General features: G+C 37.6%; 1 protein-coding gene across 2 annotated transcripts in view; it reads right to left on the bottom strand.

The window, feature by feature from the left end:
- Positions 1-1,116: 1,116 nt before the first annotated feature.
- The window catches only part of xxylt1 (xyloside xylosyltransferase 1), a 39,240-nt gene continuing 13,533 nt past the window's right edge, over positions 1,117-26,823 (bottom strand). For both annotated transcript variants that reach the window (XM_028588123.1, XM_028588124.1), the window contains 2 exons: positions 21,954-22,086; positions 1,117-4,369 (listed from right to left, as the gene is read on the bottom strand). In XM_028588123.1, coding sequence (XP_028443924.1) covers positions 3,973-4,369; positions 21,954-22,086 — 530 coding nt within the window. In that variant the 3' untranslated portion in view covers positions 1,117-3,972. The remainder of the gene's footprint in view (positions 4,370-21,953; positions 22,087-26,823) is intronic.

Genomic DNA, 26,823 nt, shown 5'->3' with positions numbered 1-26,823 from the left:
AGTTGGAACGACAGGTAGGCCTCAAACCTGCAGCCTACCTGTTGTTCTACCTGGGCGGCCTAGCAGTTAGCGCCTATTATCAAATGGGCAAGCACAACCAAGTTCTGTTGTAAAACTCAGACAAAACGAGAGTGAGCAGTCCCAGGGTTGGTTATGCCGTGACAATATCGATAGTTGTTCCCGCTAAGACCTGTCAATGAAAAATGTGGCAAAGAAAGTGCAATTTCACCAACTGCACAAGCGTGTTTTTCCAATGTGCCAGAGCAGCTGTTATTACGCACGGCAGCGTCTGAACCACTCATTAATCACATACCTATAACCTATATTGTTGCGGTAAAATCTCAATCATCATTATTATTTAACGTCATAAAACGTGGTATTTAAGGGTGAAATTAAACAATCATAAAAGGGAGATGATGGCTCAATTGTAAATAAAAATTATGAAATTCATCACTTGTAAATTTTAAATTAATTTTGTAAAATGCGCCTTTGATTGACATTTAACAAAATAATAACACAATCAGTGAAATTGGCAAACAATGTAAAAACTATGTTACTCTTTTCTCAAATTGTATTCAATCTATTCAAGGTATCTCGGCTAAAACGGTGTGTATGCCTGGTCTGAAGTGAGTGTGAGGTCCGTACATTTTCCCTTTTAACATACCAGTTTATGTGTATATTATGTTTTGTGAGTACACATCATTTAGCTTTTAAAACCGGCCCCCAGGACTGTTTTTAAAAGAGCATACTGATTTAATTGCAGACAAAGAAAATATTATATTCCAGCATATCTTAATACAAGATACATTTTAGTTTCAGGTCAAAATATAACATCAGCACAATCAGCGGTCAAGGCTGGTTGATGTTTTTCTGTCTATGGAGTGTTTACTGCCTGTGTCTGCAAATTTGAGTGACAGAAATGGGTCATGTCTATCGTGCAGCAGCCAAACAAGAACTCAGTCATTAGTTTGTAAATGAGAAATGCCACCCTTATTAACATACTGTACAACCCTTTTTTTTATTTATATTTTATTGTCTTTTTCACAATGTGAATTTTACAGAGTAACAAGGCAAACACAGCCAATACTTTAAGACAATCACAACAGGTTTTCCTTGAATGCCCCTAATGATGTGACATTCGTTTTTAAAACATAAAACAAAGAAAGAAAGAAAAAAAAAAATTGTAGCTAAGAACCGGGGTGTGGTATGTGTTACTCTTAGTGACAATCCTTGTATAGTAAATGTGCTTTCTTCATCCTTCTACATAGTGCATTTAAGAGGTATTCATACACATTCAGACCTTACCACAAGTCCATAAACAAAATCCATTCTATGTTGCCTAATATATTTAAGCCATCCTTTCCAAATATTGTTAAATTTATCGACTTCCAATCTAATGAACGCAGTTAGCTTTTCCATATTATAAATGCTTAGCATTACATCAAACCATTCTTCCACTTTAGGCACCAAATCACTTCGCCATCTTCTGGTTATTGCTTTCCTACTAGCCCACCTTATTATAACCCTTAAGTGAAACGAGAATGTGTTGTCAGCTCTCTCTCCCTCCTACACAACAAACAAGAGGTTGTCTCTCGTGAGCTCTTTAATAACTGAAACATCAACGAAGAATAACTTATGTCGGCAATATTAGTTTACATAAAACAATAACACTGTAAAAAAAAGAGTGGACTTATATCATTTATTTAGGAAAGCTGAAGACAAAAAGAAACAATTTCAAAGTTATTAAATAATGTAGAGACAAACATCTGAAGAAAACAAAAACAGGAAGTTTACTGTATTTACTGTTCACATTTGCCTTTTTCACTGAAAAAAACATGTCAACTTCAGTCTTCAACACTGAACACTAGGGCTGGGTATCGTTAATGATTTTCCGAATCGATTTGATTCCGATTCACAAGGTGCAGAATTTTTTATTCCCAATTTGATTTTATTTTCGATTCATTATTAAATAGGTTAGGAACATTTCAGTTACAATACCAATTTAGCTTGGATATGAAAGAGATTCTACAATTGTACAAGGTTCCCTCTAACCTGCTGCATTCTTAAATTATCAATGTTTACATTAAGAACTGACCCCAAAGCAGTTACATTAATGTACTTTTTATTTAACATGAACACACAATGAAGTGCAGCTCCTCAGACTCTACAGTCAGTGAGTATTGAGTAACATTTTATTCAGATATCTTGAGGTGACAGAGGGACCCCTTTGAAAATGGCCATGCCAGTTTTTCCCTCAGCAAAATGTAGCCTAACTTTGGAAGGTTTTTTAACCCCCTTCCTTCCCAACAAGCTAGCATAATATATATAGTTGGTACCAATGGATTCCTTAGGTCTTCTAGTTTCATATGATACAAAGATCGTTTCTTGGATTTTTTTTAATCGATCTCCAGCTATTTTAAACATCCCATGTTATACAAAGGAGTGTTTGTGGGTAAAAGTAACACATAAAACATAACACTTGTAAAAGTAAAAGTGTTTAATTGGTACTCTTTGAATAAATAATACCTATAAATTGCTGGGTCTATTAGTCAGAGAACAGAAACTCAGCTGACTATGCAAAATGGAAAATGTGTCTACAGGCAAGAATTATATTGTTACGAAGAATAAAGTTTCCAATGATAAAATTAATGAATATTTATTTTAATTAAAATAGAGTAGTTCTTTCAAGGAAATGTAGATTGTCCCTATTTTAAGTAACAAAGATATTTCCAGTAAACTTTACTGTAAAATGTCCCACTGCATTACAACATAATTGTGTAGTGATGAAAAATACAAAATAAAGGGCTCACTGTGATGATTACTAATCTCAAAAAATGTTTAGTCTCTGCCATCATTATAATGCACTGGAAGCAATGGAAACCAATTGCTCCCTAAAGAGTAGAAAATCAACCAAAAAACTACAAATAAAAAATGTGTTTTGAAGTTGTAAAGTGCAATGAGGGAACAGTGTTTACTCTGATTCAACGGTATGGAGACTAAAGACTGTTCTGAAAGAGCCAAAATATTGACGAGCTTCAAGGTGAATTCAAGGAAATCGTATTGATTTGGGATGTTTATTCTTAAGTGTCTTCAGTAGCCTGTCTTTGACTCCACTGGTAGTGCAGGACATTCAGCTGCTTTACTCTCACTGTGTGTACGTGTGTGTCAAAGTGTGAATCACCTCAGACAATTTCTTGACGGATGAATATTGAGTGTTGACATTTCTTTGAATCCGAAGGGCAGTTCAGTGAGCACAGCAAGAACTCAAAAGTGGGTCAGTGTCTGCACGGCCTCTTCACTTAACTTGCGTTTGGCCTGAGCTAGACTGCAAATGCAACAGCCATCATTGTTAATTATTATGTCCCTGACCCCTCCTACCACTCTCTTATGTAATGTTTTAATGTTAGCCCCTATTTATTTTAATGATTCCAGCATTGAGACAGCAGGGTGCCATGCAGAGGGCCCATGCAAAAACTTTCTTCACAACACAATGAAACATCATTCAGCAAGGCGCTGCACTGGCCAGTCAAATATAGGCAAGAACACATTCTAGGTAGATTACTGTTTAACGTGAACTGCGTATTTCTACTCTCAAGCCTTCAAATTATTAGATCTGTTACTAAGCTGAAGTCCATAGATCATATTTAATAATTTCGTTATCTTTGTACCTAAAGAAAAATGGTCCAACTATTGCAGCTCCTTTTGTATTGCAACACAAGGTTGTTTTCAACCCACCAAAAAAACAGATAAATGCCATATTTGTAGCAACTTTATATGGGCAGGCCTTTCAGTAGCCCCTTGACCAGCAGGGGGCAAAGTATGCGACTACACCGGCAGTACACTGGTCAACAACGGCAACTGACATAATAGTCACAATTCTCCCTTCCAAAAAGCAGGACAAATATTTCCCTTAAACTATATTGTAGATGTCATAGACTCCTTTTCAGATCCAGCATCAGTCCAGTGCTTACATCAGTCATCTGGTATAGGGGAGTTACAGTTCCCATGGTAGATATAGACACGTCCAACACAGCGATAATACATTTGAAACACGTCTCCGTATCCGTGGTCCCTCCACCAGGTGCACAGCTGACGGTTCCACCCACAGGCCAGCGAATAAAACAGTTCAGGATGCTCCATGCCGATCATGGTGAAGAAGTCCTGGTCCCCCAGGTGGCCCCTGAAGCGATACTGGTCTGCTAGTTTGGCCACATTGCTAGGCTCCAACAGTTGGTTGTAGAGAGCTGAGTCCCTCATAGCACCTAGGTCCAATAACATCACACCACTGTTGAAGCCTGGGCGGCCGTCAGGAGGAGGATCACCTACTCTGGTCTGAGGGTTCTCTTTACGATACTGCCAAAAAGTGTGTCTGCAAGAGAGACAGCAAGAGGTTTACATGACTATGAAACATTTTGCTCCATAAAAGAGGCATGGAATGTCAGTCGTGAGACAGGACTCAAGGTACAAATGCATCATCTCTTGAATAAACGTAACTTATTGTGCGGTTAGCAATTAAGCTAGCTAGCTTGCTAACTGGCAGGTTAGCTCATCAGCCACATTAGCTTGCCAACTAGCCCTTACCAAGCTTCCAGCACATTTTCTGCAAGGACACATGAAAATCGTTTTTGCTTTATCCCTTTCTGGTGTCTCTGGGCACTAAGGCTGATCTGATTGCCTTCAAAGTAATATTTCCTCTTGGATATACTGACAACAAACCCAAGCAAAAAGGTAGCACATGACACAAATAGACTCATTCAAGTGGTTAACAAATATAGGATGACTGGAAGTATTTAATGGTGCGTTCTTTTTGTCTTGTAATCGCTACTAGTAACTTGAGTGTGACGTCACATCCGTGTCGAAAAACGAGAAACGAACTCGGGGTCCTCTGAGTTCAGACGACTTGACGAGTCGTATATACGACCTCGGGGGCGTTCTTTTTGCAACTTCCGGTTTGTAACTCCGAGAAACGACTGCACCAAAAGAATGCACCATAAAATACAATCACTTTTTGTGTTGGTGATTAAAAAGAGTATTTTTTTTTTATCTGATCTCATCCCTCTGCACAGTTTGGAACTTGTACATCAATGGTGAAACGCCTCACTCATATATGTATGTTTGGGCTGTTGCACATTTAGAAAAGTGAGGGTCAACTCTGTATCAGTCCACGTTTGCTGAACAAACTGAAAGCACTGTGGCCAAAAACAGGAAGAGAGCTGGTCCAGCAGTGTCAGAGCATGTTGGAGTGCCAGACGCCCTTGCCAACTCAGCACCCTGTTCTGCCAACATACCAACTCTGAAGTAGCTAAATGACACAGAGCTTCATTCGACAAGCATTTGTATGCACAAACATTACTTGGGTACAAACAAGTATACGACCTTTTGTGGGATTTATCAATATCTTATTTCCAAAGTAAACCTTGGCAAGAAAGGTTTTAGTCTAATGTAATAGACAGTGCTTGCTTTATATTATGTAATACATAGTGTAATAAAGGGTCACTATTTTTTGGCACACTCGACTAAACACACGTGCCAGCAACAGTCCTGTTGTATTTGTAGGTTGCATGAAATAAATTTGATCTAGGTAAGATCAGCCCTGACATTTATGAATATATGGAAGGTGTCTGTGTAAAACATACAGGTTTCTAAAGTGGGACAAGATGTTTAAAGAACACTGAGCTACAGGAGAGGAGCAACACTTGACAGAAGTAGAGTTGTGAGAAGAAGGAAGTTATTTGGGCAAGGGCCAGTTTATTGACCTAAACTAGGACAGTCCTTCTGCATCCAGAGAAAGAGAATTACCCACCCCATTTAAAGCATGTGTTTAACGTGTTTGTTTTCCTATTCAACCCCTGATATATGAGCATGTACAATGTATCTCTCAGGAGGAACAGACAAAACCCATATGGGACACATGAGAAAAGCAAGAAAAAACACAGGGTCCCGTCTTCAGCTGTCATTTTCTTACAACAGTACTTTCATGTTGCTGTGGTTTTAATACTTATATCAAGTATATGGAGACCCCTTGTTTCTGTGCTGTGGGTGTACCATTTTTTATATTTTGTTGGGGTGAAAGGTTCGCTTCAAGAAAATCAAAATGAGCCGGTCTGAGTCATGGTCTGCTTGCTTTTGTCATTTTAATTTTGTGGCCATGCTTTGTTTGATATTAGTTACATTTACAAAATAGTGTGACTAACTTAACAAGGCACGTGATTTGCTTGATGAATGGACATATTTACTCTGTTATCTTTAAAGAAATCAAATCATCAACCATCGACCAAACAATGGATACTATCCAAATGAAGTCTCTGCACGATACCATTCATCAGGTTAAACAGGATTTAATGACTTATTTTGACACTAAAGTTGATCCGATTTTTGGCACACTGAGTGGTATGGAGAGATCCCTATCTACATTGGGGGATCATGTGTCACTTCTGGAACAACGTGTCGGAGTAAACGAGGACAATATGACCGATCTCTCTACTCGAGTCAAACTACTCGAAACTGATAACAAATACCTGGCTGATAAGGTTGAGGATCTGGAAAATCGGAGCAGATCTGCAAATCGGAGCTTTCTCGGGATACCAGAGGCCGCAGAAGGCCGCAACATTCTGGAATTTATGGCTGGTCTGATTCCTCAACTCCTTGGTAAAGTTGACTTTCCCATTCCGCCGGCTATCGAGAGGGCACACCGCACTTTTGTCCACAAAGTCCGCTCACACGGGAGTCCCAATCAGAGGCCTATCCTGATTAAGTTGCTCCATTTCCAGGATAAATTAAAGATTCTTCGCCTAGCTCGTGAAAAAAAAGATCTGACTTTTAATGGCAGCCGCATCTTCATTTACCCGGACTATAGCGCTGACTTGACGAGGAAACGTAAAGCCTTCGTCACAGTTAAACGGAGGCTTTGGGAGTTGGGTTATGAATACTCTCTTCGTTATCCCTGCATTCTGAGTGTTGTGGTTGAAGGAGAAAAGCAACTATTCACCGATCACAAAGTGGCTGAGGCTGCCTTCATGACACCTATGGACTCCTCCATGAGCTCTTCTAATTAGGTAGTTCAGTAAACTTTCTTCTCTTTTTTTTCCCATATTGTTGTTTGCTTCTTCCTTTTTTTTCTTCCTTTATTTTGTTATGTTGTTCTTGCAGCCATTTCATCTTATTTTATTATGAACTAATTATGATTATTAACTTAATGCAGTTGTGCTTTTTTTTTTTGTATCTAGGCTGTTAATCTAAGTTAATATATGAAGTGGATACGGTAATATTTGCCGTAAACTGTCTAACTACCGAAGAATGGAAGTATAGTGTCGTAAAAAGTCATACTGACTGTATTGTATTTTCTCCTGTATTTGGAGCCATATTTTGTTATTTCTTTTAAGGATTAAGGATTTTTATTTTTTTATTTTTTGGTAGTCTTAAGTTGATTAAATTAATAAATATTACATAAAAATATGCATTTTCTACTTTTGTATTTATTTTGATTTATTTTCCCATATGAAGTTATAGACTACCTTTATTATTAAAATCATGTATTTTTCTTAATATCTTAACTCATATTTGGTTTTTGAGCCACCTTAATATTTTTTCTTCGTAGCAGGCCAAGCTCAGAAGTGATTTCTTTTTTTTTTTCTTTCTCTTTTTCTTATTTTTTTTTTTTTTTTCCTCACCAAAAACCTGGGCATGGTGACCAGGGTTAAAAGGCTAGTCTTGGTTTTGTTTCTTGTTGTTTTGTTTTGTCTCTGTGTGTATGAATTTGTTAAGTATTTTGTTGTTTTATTGTTATTGTTTTTTTAGTAATTTCGAGTCCTACAAATTACTTCCTTTAACTTTTTCTGTTTCATTATGTTTGATCAGTGGTTTTATTTTCTTAAACTTTAAATATCAAACTGGATGGTGATAAAGGTCTGAAAATAATTCATTTAAACATAAGAAGTCTTCTACCTAAAATTGACATGCTTAGAGCATGGGTAGAACAGTATAAACCTGCTGTTGTTACTTTGTCTGAAACCTGGCTCACTAACAAAATATCTAACAATGAGATTGAACTTGCTGATTATGTTTTATATAGGGCTGATAGAGGTGCAAGAGGAGGCGGTGTATCTATATATGTGTCTTCTAATTTGGTCTCAGAGTTAATTATTCCAGATATTGAACCTCTGTATTTTGAGTGCATTTTTGTAAAAATAACTCTGCATGTGAATAAGTATATAACTATTGGAAATATATATCGACCTCCATCTGCACCTGCTGAATCTATAAATTATATGATCTCTACTATTAATTCTATTAAATTCATAAACGAAATTATACTATTAGGTGATTTCAATAAAAATTGGCTTGATAAATCTGCTGCTAAAGATAAGAATAGTTTTGGAAATCTGAATTTAACCCAGTTAATCAGTGAACCTACCCGTGTTACACCAACGTGTCAGTCTCTCCTTGATTGGATACTAGTCTCTCATCCAAATAGATTCCTAAAATCAGGAATTATGTCTGACTGTTTTAGTGATCATGCAATTGTGTACTGTATATGGAAAATTAAACTGCTTAAATTACCTCCTAAACTAATTAATATTAGACTATACAATAAATTAAATTTAGATTATTTTATTAATGATATAACTTCAATCAACTGGGATAGGTATCAGTTAATTCCTAATGTTCAAGATGCGTGGGATTTTTTACTTTCTGAATTGAATACAGTTATTGACAAACATGCTCCTCTGAAAACTATTAAAGTAAAAGGTAGGCACCTGCCTTGGATAAGTGCTGATTTAATTAGACTTTTCAGGCAGAGAGATGCTGCCTGGGCCACATTTCATAAGTCTAAAGAACCCTGCTGATTGGGATGATTATAGGAGGTTACGAAATTTAAGTAAAACTATGACTAGAAATGCCAAATCTAATTATTACAAAGAATCTCTTATTGAAGACTTATATAAAATCAATAACTAATGCATCTGTTAAATCTGTACCTAAGCAAATTAAAGTTAATAATGAACTTCTACAAGAACCTCTTTTAATGGCCCAGGCCTTTAATACTCACTTTTCATCAGTCTCTTCTATATTACCTGAATCATCTATTTGTGGTAATTTACAACCTAATAAATCATTGACTATTAACAGTATATTTTCTTTTAGGCTTATCACACCTGTTGAGGTACAGAATGTTATTAATGATCTTAAAATGAGTACGGGTTCTGGGTTGGATGGTATCGAAGCTAGATTCTTAAAATTATCATCTCATGTACTTATGTATCCTTTATGTGATCTTTTTAATATGTCTTTGTCTACCTATGAATTACCCAATAGCTGGAAATGTTCACGCATTATTCCTTTACATAAAGGAGGCGAGGCACTAGATTTGAACAACTATAGACAAATTTCTATTATTAGTTCTGTTGTTAAAGTGTTCAAAAAATTAATTTATAATCAATTGTCATGTTATCTTAATGAAAATAATATCCTTTCACCTTTTCAGTCTGGTTTTCGTTCTAATCACTCTACAACTACTGCACTGCTAAAACTAACCAACAATATTCTTACCGCCTCTGACAATTTGGAACTAACTGGTGCTATTTTCATTGATTTAACAAAGGCTTTTGATTTGGTCAGTCATTACATTCTTCTAGATAAACTTTACGCTATTGGCCTTTCACGCTCTGCATTACTTTGGTTTAACTCATACCTTCACAAGAGAAAACAATGTGTTGTTATCAATGGGATCAAATCTGACACTAACTCAGCAGTGTGGTGTGCCTCAAGGATCAACACTTGGTCCACTTCTTTTTTCCATATTTATTAATGATCTTCCTTCTATTTGTAAGTGTTCTGTTCAGCTTTATGCTGATGATACGGTTATATACACTTCACATACAAGTTTAGTACAGATTGAAACAGACTTACAGTCTGATTTTAATAACTTACAAAACTGGCTTGCTGTAAATAAGTTACTTCTCAATAAAACCAAAACACATACTATGATTTTTGGCACTCGACAGAACATTAAACTTAAATACAAATCACATTTATTTCGTATTTCTTGTCTTGATGGCATTACGTTGCAGAAAGTTGACCATATTAAATACCTAGGCTTATACTTTGACTCTGAACTTTCTTTTAATTATCATATTAATCATATTGTACATAAATTGAATTATAGTCTTAGTCTTCTTTTCCGTTCACAAAACTGTTTTCCATTTAAGGTCAGAAAAAGAATTGCCCTTCAACTTATATTGCCAATAATGGATTATGCTGATTCAGTGTACTGCATTGCTTCTAATTCCTCTCTTACTCCTCGAGTTTATAATAGATTGTGTAGATTTATTCTTAACTGTGCATTTACAACTCATCACTGTATAATGTATGAACTTCTTGACTTGCCCACACCATTTATAAGAAGACAGATTCATTGGTTGCACTTTGTCTTTAAATGTGTTCATTTCAATTATCCTATTTATTTAAAACAGTTTTTGGTTCCTTTTTCCTCCACTCATTGTTTAAGACATACTGTACAGCTTTTCTTTTCAGTACCTCATGTTTCTAAGTCTAGATCAAAAAATGCTTTTATGTTTAAAGCACCATCTGATTGGAATAATTTACCAGTAAATATTCGTTCGATTTCAACTTTCAGACTGTTCAAACATGCCTTGTCAATTCATTTTCATACTAACTGTACATGTAGACTTTAATTCTCTCCAGTCGTATCTCATTCTTCACTTTTCTTTTCTTATTGAACCACTTAATCACACTCTTTTCACAGTAACGTTTGGTTATATGTTGATGTATCATTATTCCCTGTTATTTATTATGTAGTAATTGTAGGCTCTGTGTGTGTTTTTTTTTTTTTTTTGTGTGTGTAATGTTTTGTTTATTATGTTTGTATGTCTGTAATATTATTTTTGTTGCATTTTGTTCAGGACCCCCTCGAAAACGAGATGGTACATCTTAAGGGGTTATCCTAATAAAAGAATTTCGAATATTAAAATGCTCCTCCTGCAGCAAGTGCAACGATGTTTTATTCTTCCCGAATACGAAGGATGAATGAGATTATTCTTAGTACTGACCAAGCCTGAGGAAACCTACTGCCAATTAAATATTAATAAAAGTGTGTTGGCTTAAAATACATTGGGATAGAAGACAGACTGAGCTGTTACAGGGCAGTCAATTTATTAAAATAAATAAGTAATACAAAATCACCTTTTAAGTCACATTAACAAAATCAGCTGAGCTCTGCCTGCTCTCTTGATGCACATGTGGGAAAATTGTGTAGAATAACTATGATTCATATTGTAGAGGATACCTCTCTTTTTTTTCTGTGCAGCTTGATCAAATCTAGTGGGACCGGCAGATTCACTGAGTCATGCTTTGATATTATTACTGACCTATATTCAGCAGCTGTAGCTTGTCCACACAATTTTATACCATCTGTTGGTTGGGTAGCTGGGGACTTGTGGCCTTTGTAGAGCATCATTTATTATTTTTAAGACAAACACTGTGTCTACGTGCCCTGAGACACATTCAATTCTGCTGGTTTGACATTAGAAAGTGGAACATACTGACAGCATACTGGTTATGTTATATATATATATATATATAAAAATACATACATACATACATACATACATACATACATACATACATACATACACACACAACCGGTCAAAAGTTTTAGAACATCCCAATTTTTCCAGGTTTTTATGAAATTCATGCAGTTCAATGTCTTATTTTACTCTGAAATGAAAGAATAGAACAAATGAAGAATTGAAGTTAAAAAAGAAATCATGGAATCAATTTATAAACCAAAATGTATTCTAAATTTTTGACTCATCAAAGTAGCCCCCTTTGGCAGATATAACAGCTGAACACACTCGTGGCATTCTTTCTCCAATGGAAATCAAATATTCTTCAGAAAGTTCTTCCCAATTCTGTTGCACAAGTTCCCATAAATGTGTGGCACTTGTAGGTTGCTTTGCTTTCACTTCTCTGTTCATCCCAAACCAGCTCAATGGGGTTTAAGTCTGGTGACTGTGCTGGCCACTCCATGTTTTTAAGCTTACCATCTTGTTCTTTTTTGCTAAGGTAGTTCTGGCATAGCTTGGACTTATGTTTTGAGTCATTATCTTGCTGTAGGATGAACCCCTGACCAACTAGGCGCATACCAGAGGGTACTGCATGGCGCTGCAAAATGCTGTGGTAGCCGTTTTGGTTCAGGGTGCCTTTTACTCTGTACAAATCACCGACCCTGGATCCAGCAAAACAGCCCCAGACCATCACGCTTCCTCCTCCATGTTTGACAGTTGATGTCACACACTGAGGAACCATCCTTTTGCCTACTCAACGGCATACAAAAATCCTGCGTGATGAACCGAAGATTTCAGATTTTGATTCATCAGTCCATAACACCTTCTTCCAGTCTTCAGTAGTCCATTGATGATGTTTCTTGGCCCAGGCAAGCCTCTTTTCTTATTCTGATGTCTTAGCAATGGCTTTCTTGCTGCAACTTGACCTATCAAACCTGCAGCTCCAAGTCTTCTCTTTACAGTTGAAACTGAGACTTGCTTATTACGACCACTATTAAGCTGTGCTTGAAGCTGTTGTCCTGTGAGCCGCCTCTCACGCAAGCTGTTGACTCTCAGAAACTTGTCTTCTGATTCTGTTGTGGCTTTGGGTCTGCCAGACCTCTTCCTGTCAGAGTTTCTAAGTGCCTTTTGATGGTGAAGAATACTGTACTCACTGACACCTTGACTTTCTTCGCAATTTCTCTGTAGGAAAGGCCAACATTCTTAAGTGTTATGATGGTCTGTCTCTCTTCCATTGTTAATTGCCTTTTTCCCGCCATTTTTATAGCAACACACTACTTTCTGCAGTACAATACTGTTCAAATAATGCGCACGAGGGTACGGTACCAGTGTGTTCCAACAATACGTTTATACAAACAGAGGGAGTTGTAAGTAATCTAGAAAAGTTGGAACACTTGTGGGAATTGGTAGCACCAACTTTCAAAGCTTGATCAACCTCCATTGCCGCAGAACAGCTTTACATCGTTAACCCATTTCTTGTTCCCTGAAAAAGGCCTTTATGCAAAATACTGAAATGTACATTATTTTTCAGTTTTGGGTAACCTTACTTTTTTTTTTTAACCTCAGGCAGTTCACCTACAATCAAAATCCTGGCACCACTAGTGGTTTGGCCTCACATAATACTTACATAATAACTTGTGTGCTCATATATAACACATGGGATAACTTCAATATACACGGCATATGCGTCATTTAAAAAGATTCTTTTAAACTGCACATCAGTCATGTTTTTTCTGATGTGGTCTCTTTTGCTTCAGCCTTTGAGAAGATGTGAGATTTGGAGGACGAGCACAAAATGCAGCTATCTTCTCTCTCACAATGACAGTGCACTCAAACCAGACTCCTTCAAACTAGACGCTCTGCCAGTTCACAGCTCCATCGTCTCCTGCCTCCAAATTTCACAGTCAACCTGTCAAGTGAAGTTTCTCTCTCATTTGAAAGAGAATGAAAAGCATTAGCAGGTGACGGGACTTTCTGTACTGCTACCCCATCCAAATGCGTTCTCCATGTTGTTCAAGACAAGATACCGCCTGCTCTCTGAAAGCTGTGTAAAAACACTCACTGATAATGGGGAGCCTGATAGTTGGGTACACAAATCAAATGTCTGGTCCTTTTCATCTTGGAGTAGATTGGCAACATATAGAAAAGACCAAAAAAGAAAATTCCAGCATTCCAGGGAGACTTCAAACAAGAAGGCATACAGTGCTGTTGCATGTTTTAAAAACAAGGTTTACAGAATCATAGAGGCACACATAATGTATTGAATACCATATAAATCAAGGTTTATTCTAGCCTTTAACACCTCCTGTCCATTGAGGATTATGAAGGTACAATCTTTTCAAGAACATTAACTCTACTACAGAACAAAGACAGATAAGTGTGTCAGAGTGAGAGTTCTACATAGCTCACAGTCATCTGACTGTAAAACAAGATACGTAGCAATCGCAAAATTAAATATTTCTAAGTCAAGATTTAATTTGATTTGATTTTAGAGCGAAATTTGGGAACATGTGGGATGTATCACACAAAGGACACTCAATACATGAAGCTTAAAGAGAGTGACTGGCTCCTGGCTAATGTCTCTCATTGTATGTTTTTGTGGCTTTGACTGTGACACTGTGTGTGGGTCTTGTCTCTAGGGTTTTTAAAACATTACAAATGCAGCTGCAGGGAAAAGACAAGGTATTTTTTCTAATACTGAACTTTTCAGTGGCAGGATGTGCTCTGAATGCAGCTAGTGGGAGGATGCATTCTCCTGCATAATGCTCGGTCCATTAGCACTAAAACAGAGTGGGAGCTGAGAGCCCTCTATGCTCGACACAGGACACAATGCATCGCTAATACCAAGTTTGAAAATGAAAATATTACAAAGTCCACAGACTAATGGCTAACAAGCCAGCTCACTGGGCTAACAAGCTGGTAGCAGATGTGTTTCTCAAATGTTCACTTCGGCAGGATTTTCTTCTAAAGTAAACACTTAATATACTGACAGTGTAACCATGCTGGTTTGTTTTGGGGTGCAGTGTAGCAGCACAGATGGATTTCTCTCTTCTCTCTAGTGAATTTCCAGCAGATTCTCTTATTGCCCTGAATAAAAGACAACCCTGATAATAAATTGAACACAAACTACTTCCATTGAAGCATAGAGCAAATCCCACATTTGTCAAGCTTGTCTCTCATTCACATATTCTCTCCTGTCAGGCTCTTGGACGCAGTCAAAATCTTTGGCTGTTAGGTCTTTTTGAGCTTCCCATCATGAAATTCTGTTACACCTATAAATTTCACCCGCTTGACAGACGATTTGGTTCTTAGTTTGCATTTGCTGTAAAGATGTTGGGAGATGCTGTCGACTCGTTAACTCGTTGTTAATATTGCGTACCCCCCCCCACCCCAGTCAATACTACACATTTTATTTTGCAATGTAATGCTTGGATTTGTATCCAGAAGTTGCACCTGATATAACCAGCCCCCACAGTTTGAGAAAAAAATAGACCACCACTGACTGGGTGGATGGCAATATCCTTGAGATCCCCAACACTTTTAATTTCCTTTTTAAAAAAAAAAAAAAAAAAAAAAAACTTGAAAACTCCTTCATGTCCTTCATGACAATGCACACATTCATACACCCATGCTGGCCTATGAAAGTTTTTTTTTTTAACATCCCTTAAATTTGAACCGGTGGCTGTGCATGCTAAGAGGCACGATCCACTGCTATGTTGTGTGTTTTTAAAAGAGTGTGTTTGGGCACACAGGAACAACATTAGCAGGAGATTCCCAGGGTTAGAAACCCATTGAGCCAGTACAGTAGCCGGGCAGAGATACAGATCTGTTTGGAGATGCTGGTGCCAACTGGAGTCTGGCAGGAAAACTACAACTCCACTACTAAAACAGCTTACACAGAACGCTTACATCACCAACATTTACAGTATGCAGACTAAGCATTACTGTCTCACATGCATACACAAATACTTTCCAGTGATGACATACTTATTTCCCAACTTTTTACATCATGACAACCATGTTGTCCAACAAATTACGAAAAAAAGACACTATATGATATATATGTATATATTAGTAGGGGTGTCCTGATGTTTTTTGGCCGCAATATGAATCCTTTAATGTTGGGTATCTGCTGATCCGATACTTACATTTACCTAAATGTTGATTAAATAGGTTTCTGACATATTGAAATAATACCTGTAAACTACTAAATTTGGCATACCTCACAAACTTTTTGATCCAAATCCCTGTGTTGGAGTTTTTGGAACTTAAAATACACTTAAGTCCACAGTCTCAGTTGTACAGTGATGTTACAGAGTGAAAGGTTCTGCCCACACAAACAATATTTGGCTGAGTACGAATAACAGCTGCAGAGAGAACAAAAAGGAGAATTTTGTCCCGTTATTAAGTTATGATTGGTTCTGCTGCCATTGGCATTTGTCATTTTAACTGGTGAACAGTCAAAAAATGAGAACTTGCTACCTTTATGGTTCCTACATTGCTGCTCTTAGCTCGTAGTTTAGCAAATCTGTGTATTTTGCCAATCCAGGTGTCAGAACTCAGAGTTGCACTGGTGTGCAAAAATATATTCACAGTCACAATTTTTACTCATATATGCAGTGAAATGCTGCCCGTCTGTCATTGGGGAGAGCAGCGCTACAACAGCAGTAGCAGAGTACAGTAATGAAAGGTAATGGGATTATGAACGGTTTATTTTTGCCGATACCGCAATATGCCCAGATACTGATCCTCATGATCTGCTCAGGACATCTCTATATGCATATTACATGCATAACATTTGAGGACAAAAATAATAATTTCTTAATGCATTATTAAAAGCAGATTAAAAGTAAAGATTCCCTTTTGGCTAGAGCCAAGATATCTCTACTCATAACCAAGTCATAAGATGTGAATGTGAATTTAGCAAAGAGTGATGTGTACAATTATAATCCTCAATATCACATGCAATTGGCTGAAAAGGAAAAAATAATGCCTTGAGAATTTCATTAATATGGTGGCGGTTGTTTAAAAACTTACACACACATTTACATCCTAATATGTATTTCAACTCAAATCAAATGTTGTGATTTGTTGTTTCACTCACACAGTCTTTAAAACCCTGGAGGAAACCACCTGGCTGTATGTTTATCCCAGTAAGCAGCTGCTACATGAAACCTCCCACCTGACCTTGCCTCATTTACAGTAGTCGCTCTCTCACACACACACACACACACACACACACGTCCTGTTTTGATGGTGTGGCTGGATGGAAAACAGTGAAGTAGTCTAAACGAAGCAGGCATGTTTATATTACTGTCTTGGAGAAGGACGGAAAAATCAGCTGAGGAACAAAGAGCTTGAAAGTCAAGAATCCCACACACACACACACACACACACACACACACACACACACACACACACACACACACACACACACACACACACACACACACACACACACACACACACACACACACACACACACACACACACACACACACACAAAATATGAAATTTGGATGAATAACAACTGGTGTAATTATTGAGTGTTTTGTGTGCATCTTAATTATCTTAATCAGACGCTTCTGAACAAAAGTCAATATGAGAGAAAAAAAAAAACTGGTTTATAGGAGGTGTAAAACAGGAGGAATTGTATTGAAAGATCTTTACCCATTCCCAAAACTTCTTACTTAACAACTTACAAGACTGATATGAAAATACTTAAGTGTGCCAACACAAGCACACGTTTATCTCAACTGTAGGAACTAAAATGACTGAATTAATTTTTTTCCCATTCAACAAAATAGGCCAAACTTCTCAACGGATGAAACCTTCTGCATAAGTGGTTAAAGTTGTTTTGACACAAGAAAGAAACACTCAAAGTAATGACAAAGACTAAGAATCCAACTAAGTGTTTAATGCTTCAATACTTGTGACTCTTCCACAAACATCCTTCCAGTTAGAGATAGCCCAATACCATTTTTTGCTTCCCAATACCGATTCTGATACCTGAACTTGTGTATCGGCCGATACAGAGTACCGATCCGATACCAGTGGAGTCATATATTTTATTATGTTTTAACAACTGTATACTACTATCCCTGTATGGATGTGATATTATTTCTTTGTTGTCGGTCTGGCTCAGGTTAAACTCTTTGTGAAACATGAACAAATACAAACAATGAATGCCACAGAACTTTCTTTTATTCTCCAGTTTGACAGTCAGTTATAACGGAAAAAGAACAAAAATAAAACTACTTTAACGTAGATTTTCTTTAGGGCTTTATTACGTGGTATCGGATCGGTGCATAAACTCCAGTACTTCCCGATACCAATACCAGCGTTTTAGGCAGTATTTGAGCCAATACCGATACTGGTATCGGACCATCTCTACTTCCAGTGTACACACTGCTAAGGTATAAGCTGTGTTTATGGAGGATAAAAACAATGGTCTCAGAGGGCGGCCTGGTGTGCAGGGCTCAGGGTGAGAGGAGGTGGTCTTGAGCTCTGCAGTGCCACTACGAGGCGCTGTAACATAAAGTCAAAGTGGGTTCAATCTTATCAGTGTGTTTGTCCGTTCTGGGGATGAGCAGATTGTTTATTTACTCCAGACAGATCTACCAAAGACAAAGAGGACACTTCTAAATTACAGGATGAGAACAAAACATGTCCCAACAAGAGGCGACACAAAGGACTTAAAAACGGCTTATTCATGAAAACATTGCATCTTGCAACTGTGACTTAATGTCTGCCATCATGGATCACTATCTTGCAGCACTGACTCTAGATGCCAGGTACAAGGATGGTTCTAAGGGGTTTGTGGCTGCTTGATTTTGTACAATGGAAACAATTATCTTATAATGAATGGGGGGGGGCAACACCTAAATGTTTTTTTAACACGACAGCAGAGTTTTAAGTTTTATTCAAAGCCCAGACAGTTGCATCGTGCAAGCAGCACATTAGAACTTCAGCATACGCTGTCTAGACCAGAGGTGTCAAAAGTATTCACATTCATTACTCAAGTATAAGTATAGATACTAGGGTTTGAAAAGACTTCTGTAAAAGTTGAAGTATCAACTCAAGCTTTTTACTCAAGTAAAAGTGTAAAAGTACTGGTTTCAAAACTACTTCAAGTGTAAAAGTATAAGTAATGTAAGGGAGAGGAAAATGCCATTAAGGACAAAAGCTTAGCCCCTACAGGGGCCTATAGTGCACTAGGCTACCCCACCTCCAGAAAAAAACATTTTTGTAAAGGCCATAATGACTATAATGTTATATTAAAATCATACCTGCAAACTCAGAAGGGCTGAAAAAGGTTACATTTCTCTCTCTCTCTCTCTCTCTCTCTCTCTCTCTCTCTATATATATATATATATATATATATATATATATATATATATATATATATATATATATATATAAATAAAACAAAGGAGCACCCCTTGTTGTATTGTAATTGTATTTGTCTGTTCAAAAATATTAAAGAATAAAAAGTTGATGAATGGCTTGTGTATTACTAAGGCCACAGGGTCAAAATTAAATGATTTATTAAAAATGTAATAACAATAACTTATAACAATAACTTATTTCAGGTTGAGTCTGTGTTTTCAGACAACGGCAGCTACAGCCTGGTGTTAGAATCCTCTACAGTGAAATACAGACACACTTTTACACCGTTTAGCTGTCAGCATTTTAACTGTGTTTACTCCAGCTGCTAGCTAACGGTAGGCTAACGTTACCTGCTGCCAAGTGTAACTAGCATCCTGTGCAACGATGTTTCAGTTCCCTCTAACGTCCATTTTCGGAGCATCGGAGAGAAGTGCAGGCATTTAAGTGGCACCTAAATAAGGCACCGAAATCAGCGCTACTATTCGGTCCGGTAGATAACGGTCGTTAAGGCACCGGTGGCGTATTAGCACCGGGTCTGTGCAGGTGCGATGGATCGCGTACAAACCAATAGGGTGTTGGAATGGTATACGTTTATACTTCTCATCAAACCACAATCACATTTACTCTATCCGGATGGCGCGATATATCTGGATAGGTTTTTTGAAGTATTTGTACTTCGTTACTTGACACCTCTTGTCCAGACTGATCTCATGAAGTATAAAGGGACGTAGGCCCGCAGAAAGAGGTTGGTTAGGGTGGCAGATGGGTAAAACACAGGACATTCACCCAGGAGAGCCGGGATCACGTCCCGCGTGTGCCGATTTTCAGCTGTTTTTTGTTTTATTTTTTTTAAGCTTTCCCCAATGTTTCTTTCCTAATCCCAACCATTTATTGTTTTCCTAAGCGTGTTTTTGTTGTTTCTTTCCACGTTTTTGTGTTACTAAATCCTTTCCCTGTGTTCTTTTCCTAAAGCCAACTTTTTTTTTTTTTTTTTTTTTATCGTTCTCGCGATAACAAGCAATGTGGTGACGCCACGTGGTGGGTATGTTTACATCTGCTGTATACAGCGTAGTAGGGCTGCTCCCTTTTAGTCAATTAGTTGACTAATCGGTCGTTTTGGTATTAGTCAACTAGTCATGTTTTATGCTTTTTTTCATGCTGAATGACTTATTTCCAAGAAACGTACGAGCACATCTCTGGTAAACACAAGAATTAAAGTGGTGCTTTTGCATGACTCTTTGCGGAGAAACTCAGATTTACAGATCTGTCGATTAAATTAACTAATCGATTAGTCGATACAATTGAATGAGTGTTAGTCGACTAAGAATTTCTTCAATTCGAGCACAGCCCTACAGCGTAGACATACATGTGGATAGCTCAAAATGCGTACAGATAACATGCCATTCGGCTTTAGGAAAGTGGCGTGTATGTTTACGCAAAGTCATGATGCCATGTTGCTCTGTCAATGTTCAAAGGGCTTCTACTCAGTTACATTTACGGTCACACATTCAGTAAATGAAGCCTGGAAATGATAAAGCACACTCAAGTGGGACAGAGCTGAAGCATGATACCATCCAGATTTAGGAATGTGGTTTCGTGTGTAATGAATCAACCTCCTGACTTTGTATTTGAGGTTGATCTGATCATTTACATCCCTATTCTTTTTCCAGTTTTGAGTTTAGAAATTGCCATTATTCAAACACATTTTTAATGTTTCAGGTTGCATTTCATTTATCATGAAAATCCTTGACTGACAACCATGACATGGATCATTAGAAAGGCCACTAATTGTCTCAGTTAAATGTTGCATTACAACTTTTAGATTTGTGCCTGTAGTTGGGGAATGACAGATAGATAACACTGCTGAGGTTCTTGTGAATCAGAGCAGGCATGAGAGACTTCTGATGTTCTTTCTCACTTAGAAACTGTGAGAGAAAATAACATGTGCAACTAAAATCCATCTGGGGTCAACAAGCGTGGGTGAGATTAGTATGGTGGCTTTTAAACCATTAGTGGGAAAGAGATATAAGTAATGTGGCTTCTCTCACTAATGCCATGCATAAATATAGCATATCAGCATTGCAAAATAAATCTTTGATGACCTTTACAACATTTTTAAGCAAAATAAGGCACGGACCAGCTCATAGGGAAGATACACTGAGTGACCAAAACAAGAAGACAACACTGTAATCAGTGTACGTTTCAGTCTGGCTGCTGTGGGCCTGGAACCTGACTCCGCCAGATGGATTGCTTCAAATTTGCTCGGCATATCCATCTGGGAACTTTACGTTGGAGAAATTTTGGGAAGTGGTGAAAATACTGGTTAGGTGATTGGATAAACCATCTGTCTATCACCACCTATGTTGGTGATAGACAGGCCAAATCAACCAATCACAGCGCGCAAGATCAGGACAGTCTCACGAGGGTAGGGGGCCCGACCATCTTCAAGAAATATCTGTCCAAAGATATTAAGAATCTGACCAAGCATTTCATTTTTAGTATGTAACCATTTTCCATAGAAATAGAATGAGAGTAGAACTGACATTCCTCTTCAAATCAATACAACAAGAGATAGCATAGATGGTCAGAGCTGTACCGTTATGCGTACCGTTGCCATTGCAAAGATTTGTGACCGTTAACGTCCACATAAAATGACTTCACTGGGGTGAGGTTTTGCGACAAACAAGCAGCGGAGTAGTATGAAGCATGGAGAGGTGTCTTTTGTGCACTATGTCCGTTGCCTTGATGCTAGAGAGGAATTTAGGATTGCTAGATTCCATAATTTCTACAGGTAAGTCATCAAATTCTATTTATTAAAAGATAGTGAGTGTTACACACTTTACGGCCCGACTGAAGTGCGTAGTCACCATTAGAACTAACAATCGTCATTTTCTCTTGAACTAATCAAATGACCCCGGCAAACAGTTCAATGTTCGTTTTACTTTCATTCTATTTCTGTGGTTGTGCCACACTGCCTACCTGTAGACTGGCTGCATCTCTCTTGCGATGCCTATTACTGCTTCTGGAGGAAACTGGTCAAATTCTTGGAAAAGGTCCCTGATGTTGGTCCTGTATTTCAGGTCCAGGTCAAGCTGCACTATGCGCGTCAGACCTGAAAGAAGAGCATAACACATTGATAAGGCAACATCAAATTGTAAAAAAGCGGAGATTAGACAATATTATTCGAAATGCTTAAACTGATTAACGTTTGACAAAGAACAAGCAACCTCTGAATGCTCCATGAGAGTGAATGATGAATTATCATTTATTTTAAGTTAAATAAATGACAAAAATGAGTTCTCGATTTTTTTTTAAATCATCCCAGGAAATGTACTGAGTTAACTGTGCATGTAGGTTGAATTTCTCTGATCACTAGAACATAATCCAGTGACTAACTAATCACTTTTAAAAGTCCTTCCAGGAATACATAGTGAGAGGAAATAGGGGCAGAGAGTTAAGCACAAGCTTAACACAATTAAATTGTTGCTCTGCTGTGGTGTTTTTGACCTTTTCGTTCTGTAATGTGACAGCTGACCTAAACAAAGGAAATTGCATGAAAAAGACTATAATTTGGGGGGGGGGAAATGTATAGAAAGTTGAGCTTGACTATAAAAAAGTGCACGTTTGCCAGTTGTGAGCGAACACACAGTAAAAGAACACAGTTGTGTGCAGATGAAATGGTAACAGCAGTATCCAGGATATTCGGACCCTCACTGTTCATTGTTTCAGCTTCCTATGTTTTGCCGGTAGGCATGGTGATGAAAGGATTGGGAAATACTCAGGAATAGTGTGCCAGGGGCACACCATGATTATTGTACCGATGAAAACACTTGTCAGCTCTAGATAAACTGTCAAAGATGATAGCCTCTAGTTTGAGGGCAGTAAACATTTATTGGGTGAAGGTTAGTTTGACAACAACTGCAGTATTGGTACAACTGGTGCTGAAGAACTTAAAAAGTATAATTCAACATGATTTCAGATCTGTTCAAAGCCTTGTTGAGATCCAGGAGCCAGCAAGTGTATTATGTGTGAGGTAATTATAATTACGACCGCATAAATTGTGTACTATATTTACAGGGGGGAAATGTGTTGCATCGTCCATCAAGTATGTAAACAAGAAATATTTATTAGAAGGAAAATAAAGAGACTAAACTTAAAAAATAAACGTAATTACCTACTAGTTCAGTTTATGTGTAAACAAGGCAGGGCAAATAGAATTTCACCTTCATCTTCAATGCTTCACTAATCTTGAAGCTAAGGTCCCATCTTGATTCTGTACGGTTTATCTACAACAGTTTCGTGATGTACGTCAATGGTACTTTAAAGTAATTAGAAAACAACACACAAATTATCCGTGCTAGTCTTATTCTATTGGGGCAAGGACTGTATTCAAAAGGGGCCAACAAGGAAAAACAATGGCAACCTTGGCCTCAACAAAGCCAATGAAATGCAACACAAAGATATTTGAGTGCTAGTATCTGTTGAAACAAGTGATGGAAAAAGAAGACTCAGCAGTGCGGCAGCAACCGGTTTTCTGTGCTCTCCAAACAAGGAAGTTGCCATCACAATGCCTTCATGTACTCTGGCAACAGAGAGGGGCACGTACCAGTAATCTCCGAGTGGTCAACGCTGTTTGTTTGTACTAACGGGGCTTAACTAGTGGGAGAATAACAGGAAGAGTCTGAAGTTGTTACAACAGTGTGATGTGGTGGGTTTGACGTTAGATCAATGACTCAACACAAAGTCCTGTGGAGTTTAAAGTAGGGCAGTGTTTGATCACGGGATATTATGGTTCCAATAAAAAGCTGATTACAATATATTACAAGACACTGAAGTCGCATGTTGCACTTTATCATCACGTCATAAAGCTAGTGTTTTCCCCACTGCCTTAAAGCCATCCCTCTCACCAGCATGAATGGGCAGCATGTCTCCCATAGATGCCCAATTATGTTGTGTGTAAAAGTTTGTAATCATAAAAACAGTAACTACTCATTTACTAAAGCAACCATGTCTACACTGCGATAATTTTTTTTACACCCCAACTAAAGCTGCCTGTGTGTGAGATTAAGCACATCTTGAATATTGAGGTTTTAGTTTAATTTTGGTTTCCTTTGAGGTATAGTAGTAGTACTTCTTTTTGGTTATATATATATAAAAAAAAAAAAAAAAATATATATATATATATATATATAACCCACAGGCCCTTTTTCCTATGTAGTTTGCCTCTTTGTTTGTGTTTGTAATAATCTATGTTCTTTATAAATAAAATTACATTTAACTAATTCTCCATTTTGAATAATCATTTCGTTTTGAGGTGATGAAAGAAGTTGGTTATAATGCCACCTCTGTTATAAATTGTCTGCCTTCATAACAAGAGGGACATCTGACATGCAAAAAAATGGCTTGTATGCTTATCGTTACAGTAATAAAAGTTGTACTAATGCTCACAGTGATAAAACCCATTGTTTAAAAACAGCATATGTCCATTGCAAAACCCTTTCATGATAAGCAGAAAAATTATAATCTTGAAAACTGTGAGAGATTCTTCAGTAGCTGTCAATTAATGTATGTGCACTTCAGGCTTGACAGCGTTCTTTGTTTATAGAAAGCTGGGTATGAGCCTGAGGAGACGAGAGAAAGAGAGAGAGCGAGAGAGAGAAAGAAAAGTTGACAGAAGGTGCATTTCTCTTATTTGCATCTCGTTCTCTTAATTTCCTCTCAGCAAGAATTAAAAGGTGAAGAAGAAGCAACAGGTTTTTATGGTGAAATAAAACTTCCTACACAGACTATTGTCTTTCTGTAGTGCTGCTGGTCACTTTTGATTGGTGCACAGCTGTCCTATACTGTATTGTTGTCAATTCTAGGTCTTATAAGGATAAAGAATATTGACAAACAAAATGGATAAGTAGAAATAAAGGTGGTTAAATTAAATCTTGGCCAGGTGTGTGGGTGTTGTAAATGTATTGCTGGGATAATGTTGTTAGGGTGGCTAAGAGCTTGCCTGAGGCTCTGGTCTGATCAGAGTAAACCTCAACTCAGCCACAGTAACAAAACAACAGAGACACTGTTATCCAACATCACATTTTTTTCAGGATGAAAGTAGGTCATCCTCATTAAGCCCTAATATCAGTCTTGATGTGAGCACTTATGGCCTGTTTGTAAGGGTCATTGTTGTCTGCTTTCATCAACATTCACTGGGAAACACCCTGCCTTTCTCAAAGGAAGGGATTGCTTGAAATTAATTCTCACCCTCGTTATGTATGCAAAAATTGATGTGTTTCTGCTGCAATAATAAACTGTCCACGGCTGTTTGCAGTAAACAGGGTCCTCTAGTCACAAGCACTGGTTAGAAAATGCTCTAGGAATGTAAATTGAAAAAGAATTGAGACAGCTAGCTAGACTATCTGTCCAATCTGAGTTTTCTCTCGCACGACTATTTTGCAGCGTCTCTGTGCGGAGTTTAGCACCGCCCATGACGATTCTGACTGGTTTAAAGAAATGCCATTAAACCAGAGCACGTTTTCCTCCCATCCCCAAATGCTGTGTGAAGTAGTAGCCAGATTCTCCTTCAGCGCGCTTTGGAGGAGGGTCTGGCAAAACAAGACTAGCGACAGTATGACTACCTAGCTAAGCTACACTAAGACACCGGTCCAATCAATTTAAACCATGAAAATGATATAATTCATATTTATCACAGCTTTTTTTTGTCTTGTTTATGGAAACTTTGAATCAAAGTAGAGAGTTTCTGTCCGATATGTTATTAGGTGTCATTGCGAATTCTAAGGATTTAAAATGTTGCGCATGTGCTTTTCAACATGTGTCAGTCAATCAGTAGGGACATTGACTCTCCACTAGTGAGAGGAAGTCAGGATATACAAATTTAGCTCTAGCGCTATCCACTCCACCATTGCACTAATGTTCAATCCTGGCATGTTATGTTATATCAATAAATCCATGGGGAATAGTTATCAGCTCTGGAGACACAGGTGGGAGGTCAGATTATAGCAGGGGTATCTACATAAGGGTTTAATAAAGTGTGATTAAACTAAAGTATGTTTTGCTGCTTCATCTTGGAATTTCACTGGGAGGTGAAACCGATGGCTGCCAAAGGGGGCAAATGAAGATAGAAACTAAAAACTATTGCAATGAATTAGCATTTTTGACATCCATCTGCTGTGTAATTTTAGGCCTGTGTGACAACCAATAGTTTAGCTACTACCTCACTTCTAGGTATCTTTTTTCTTTTTTTTTACTTTAGCAAAGCAATTCACACATCAGCAGTGCCACTTCTACCTGAGGTGGAAAATAGAGATTGTAGGAGAGACTCAAGTCCCAGCATGTTGAAACCTCTAGAGGGGATGGAACATGGTTCTCTACGTACAAAAACCGTGTTTCTTAGGAACCTTATTGTTTCCATTGTGCAATTTTATTTGTCATCCTCTAAAGGACAGATGGTGTGGAAATAGAGTCCTCTTTTTAAAGCCATTTGTCTACTTACTGCTTTTAACATTGTCACATATATAGTATATAACATTTATATTTAAATGTCTTCCTTTAGCAAAGATTGTGATATATTATTGACAGCTGTTATGGAATATCTAATAGCTATTTAGCTTATCCTATTAAAAATACAGTTAATACAAAATATTGTTTTAATGACAAAAATGTCAATAGGTCTAGTAAAAATAAAAATACAGACCTCACAAACATTTTATTTCCTATTACTGTTGTGCAAACACTTTTATATTCAGACTGTGTAGCTGGCTTAACACTGAACCTCAAACGCTGACATTTCTACTTCTTCCGTCTCTTTTGACAACCAAATTAAACTCGCTGAAATCACGTCTCC

This window comes from Perca flavescens, chromosome 9 (genome assembly GCF_004354835.1).
Source record: "Perca flavescens isolate YP-PL-M2 chromosome 9, PFLA_1.0, whole genome shotgun sequence".
In the NCBI taxonomy this organism is placed as follows: domain Eukaryota; kingdom Metazoa; phylum Chordata; class Actinopteri; order Perciformes; family Percidae; genus Perca; species Perca flavescens.
This window is presented reverse-complemented; position numbering and strand designations above follow the sequence as displayed.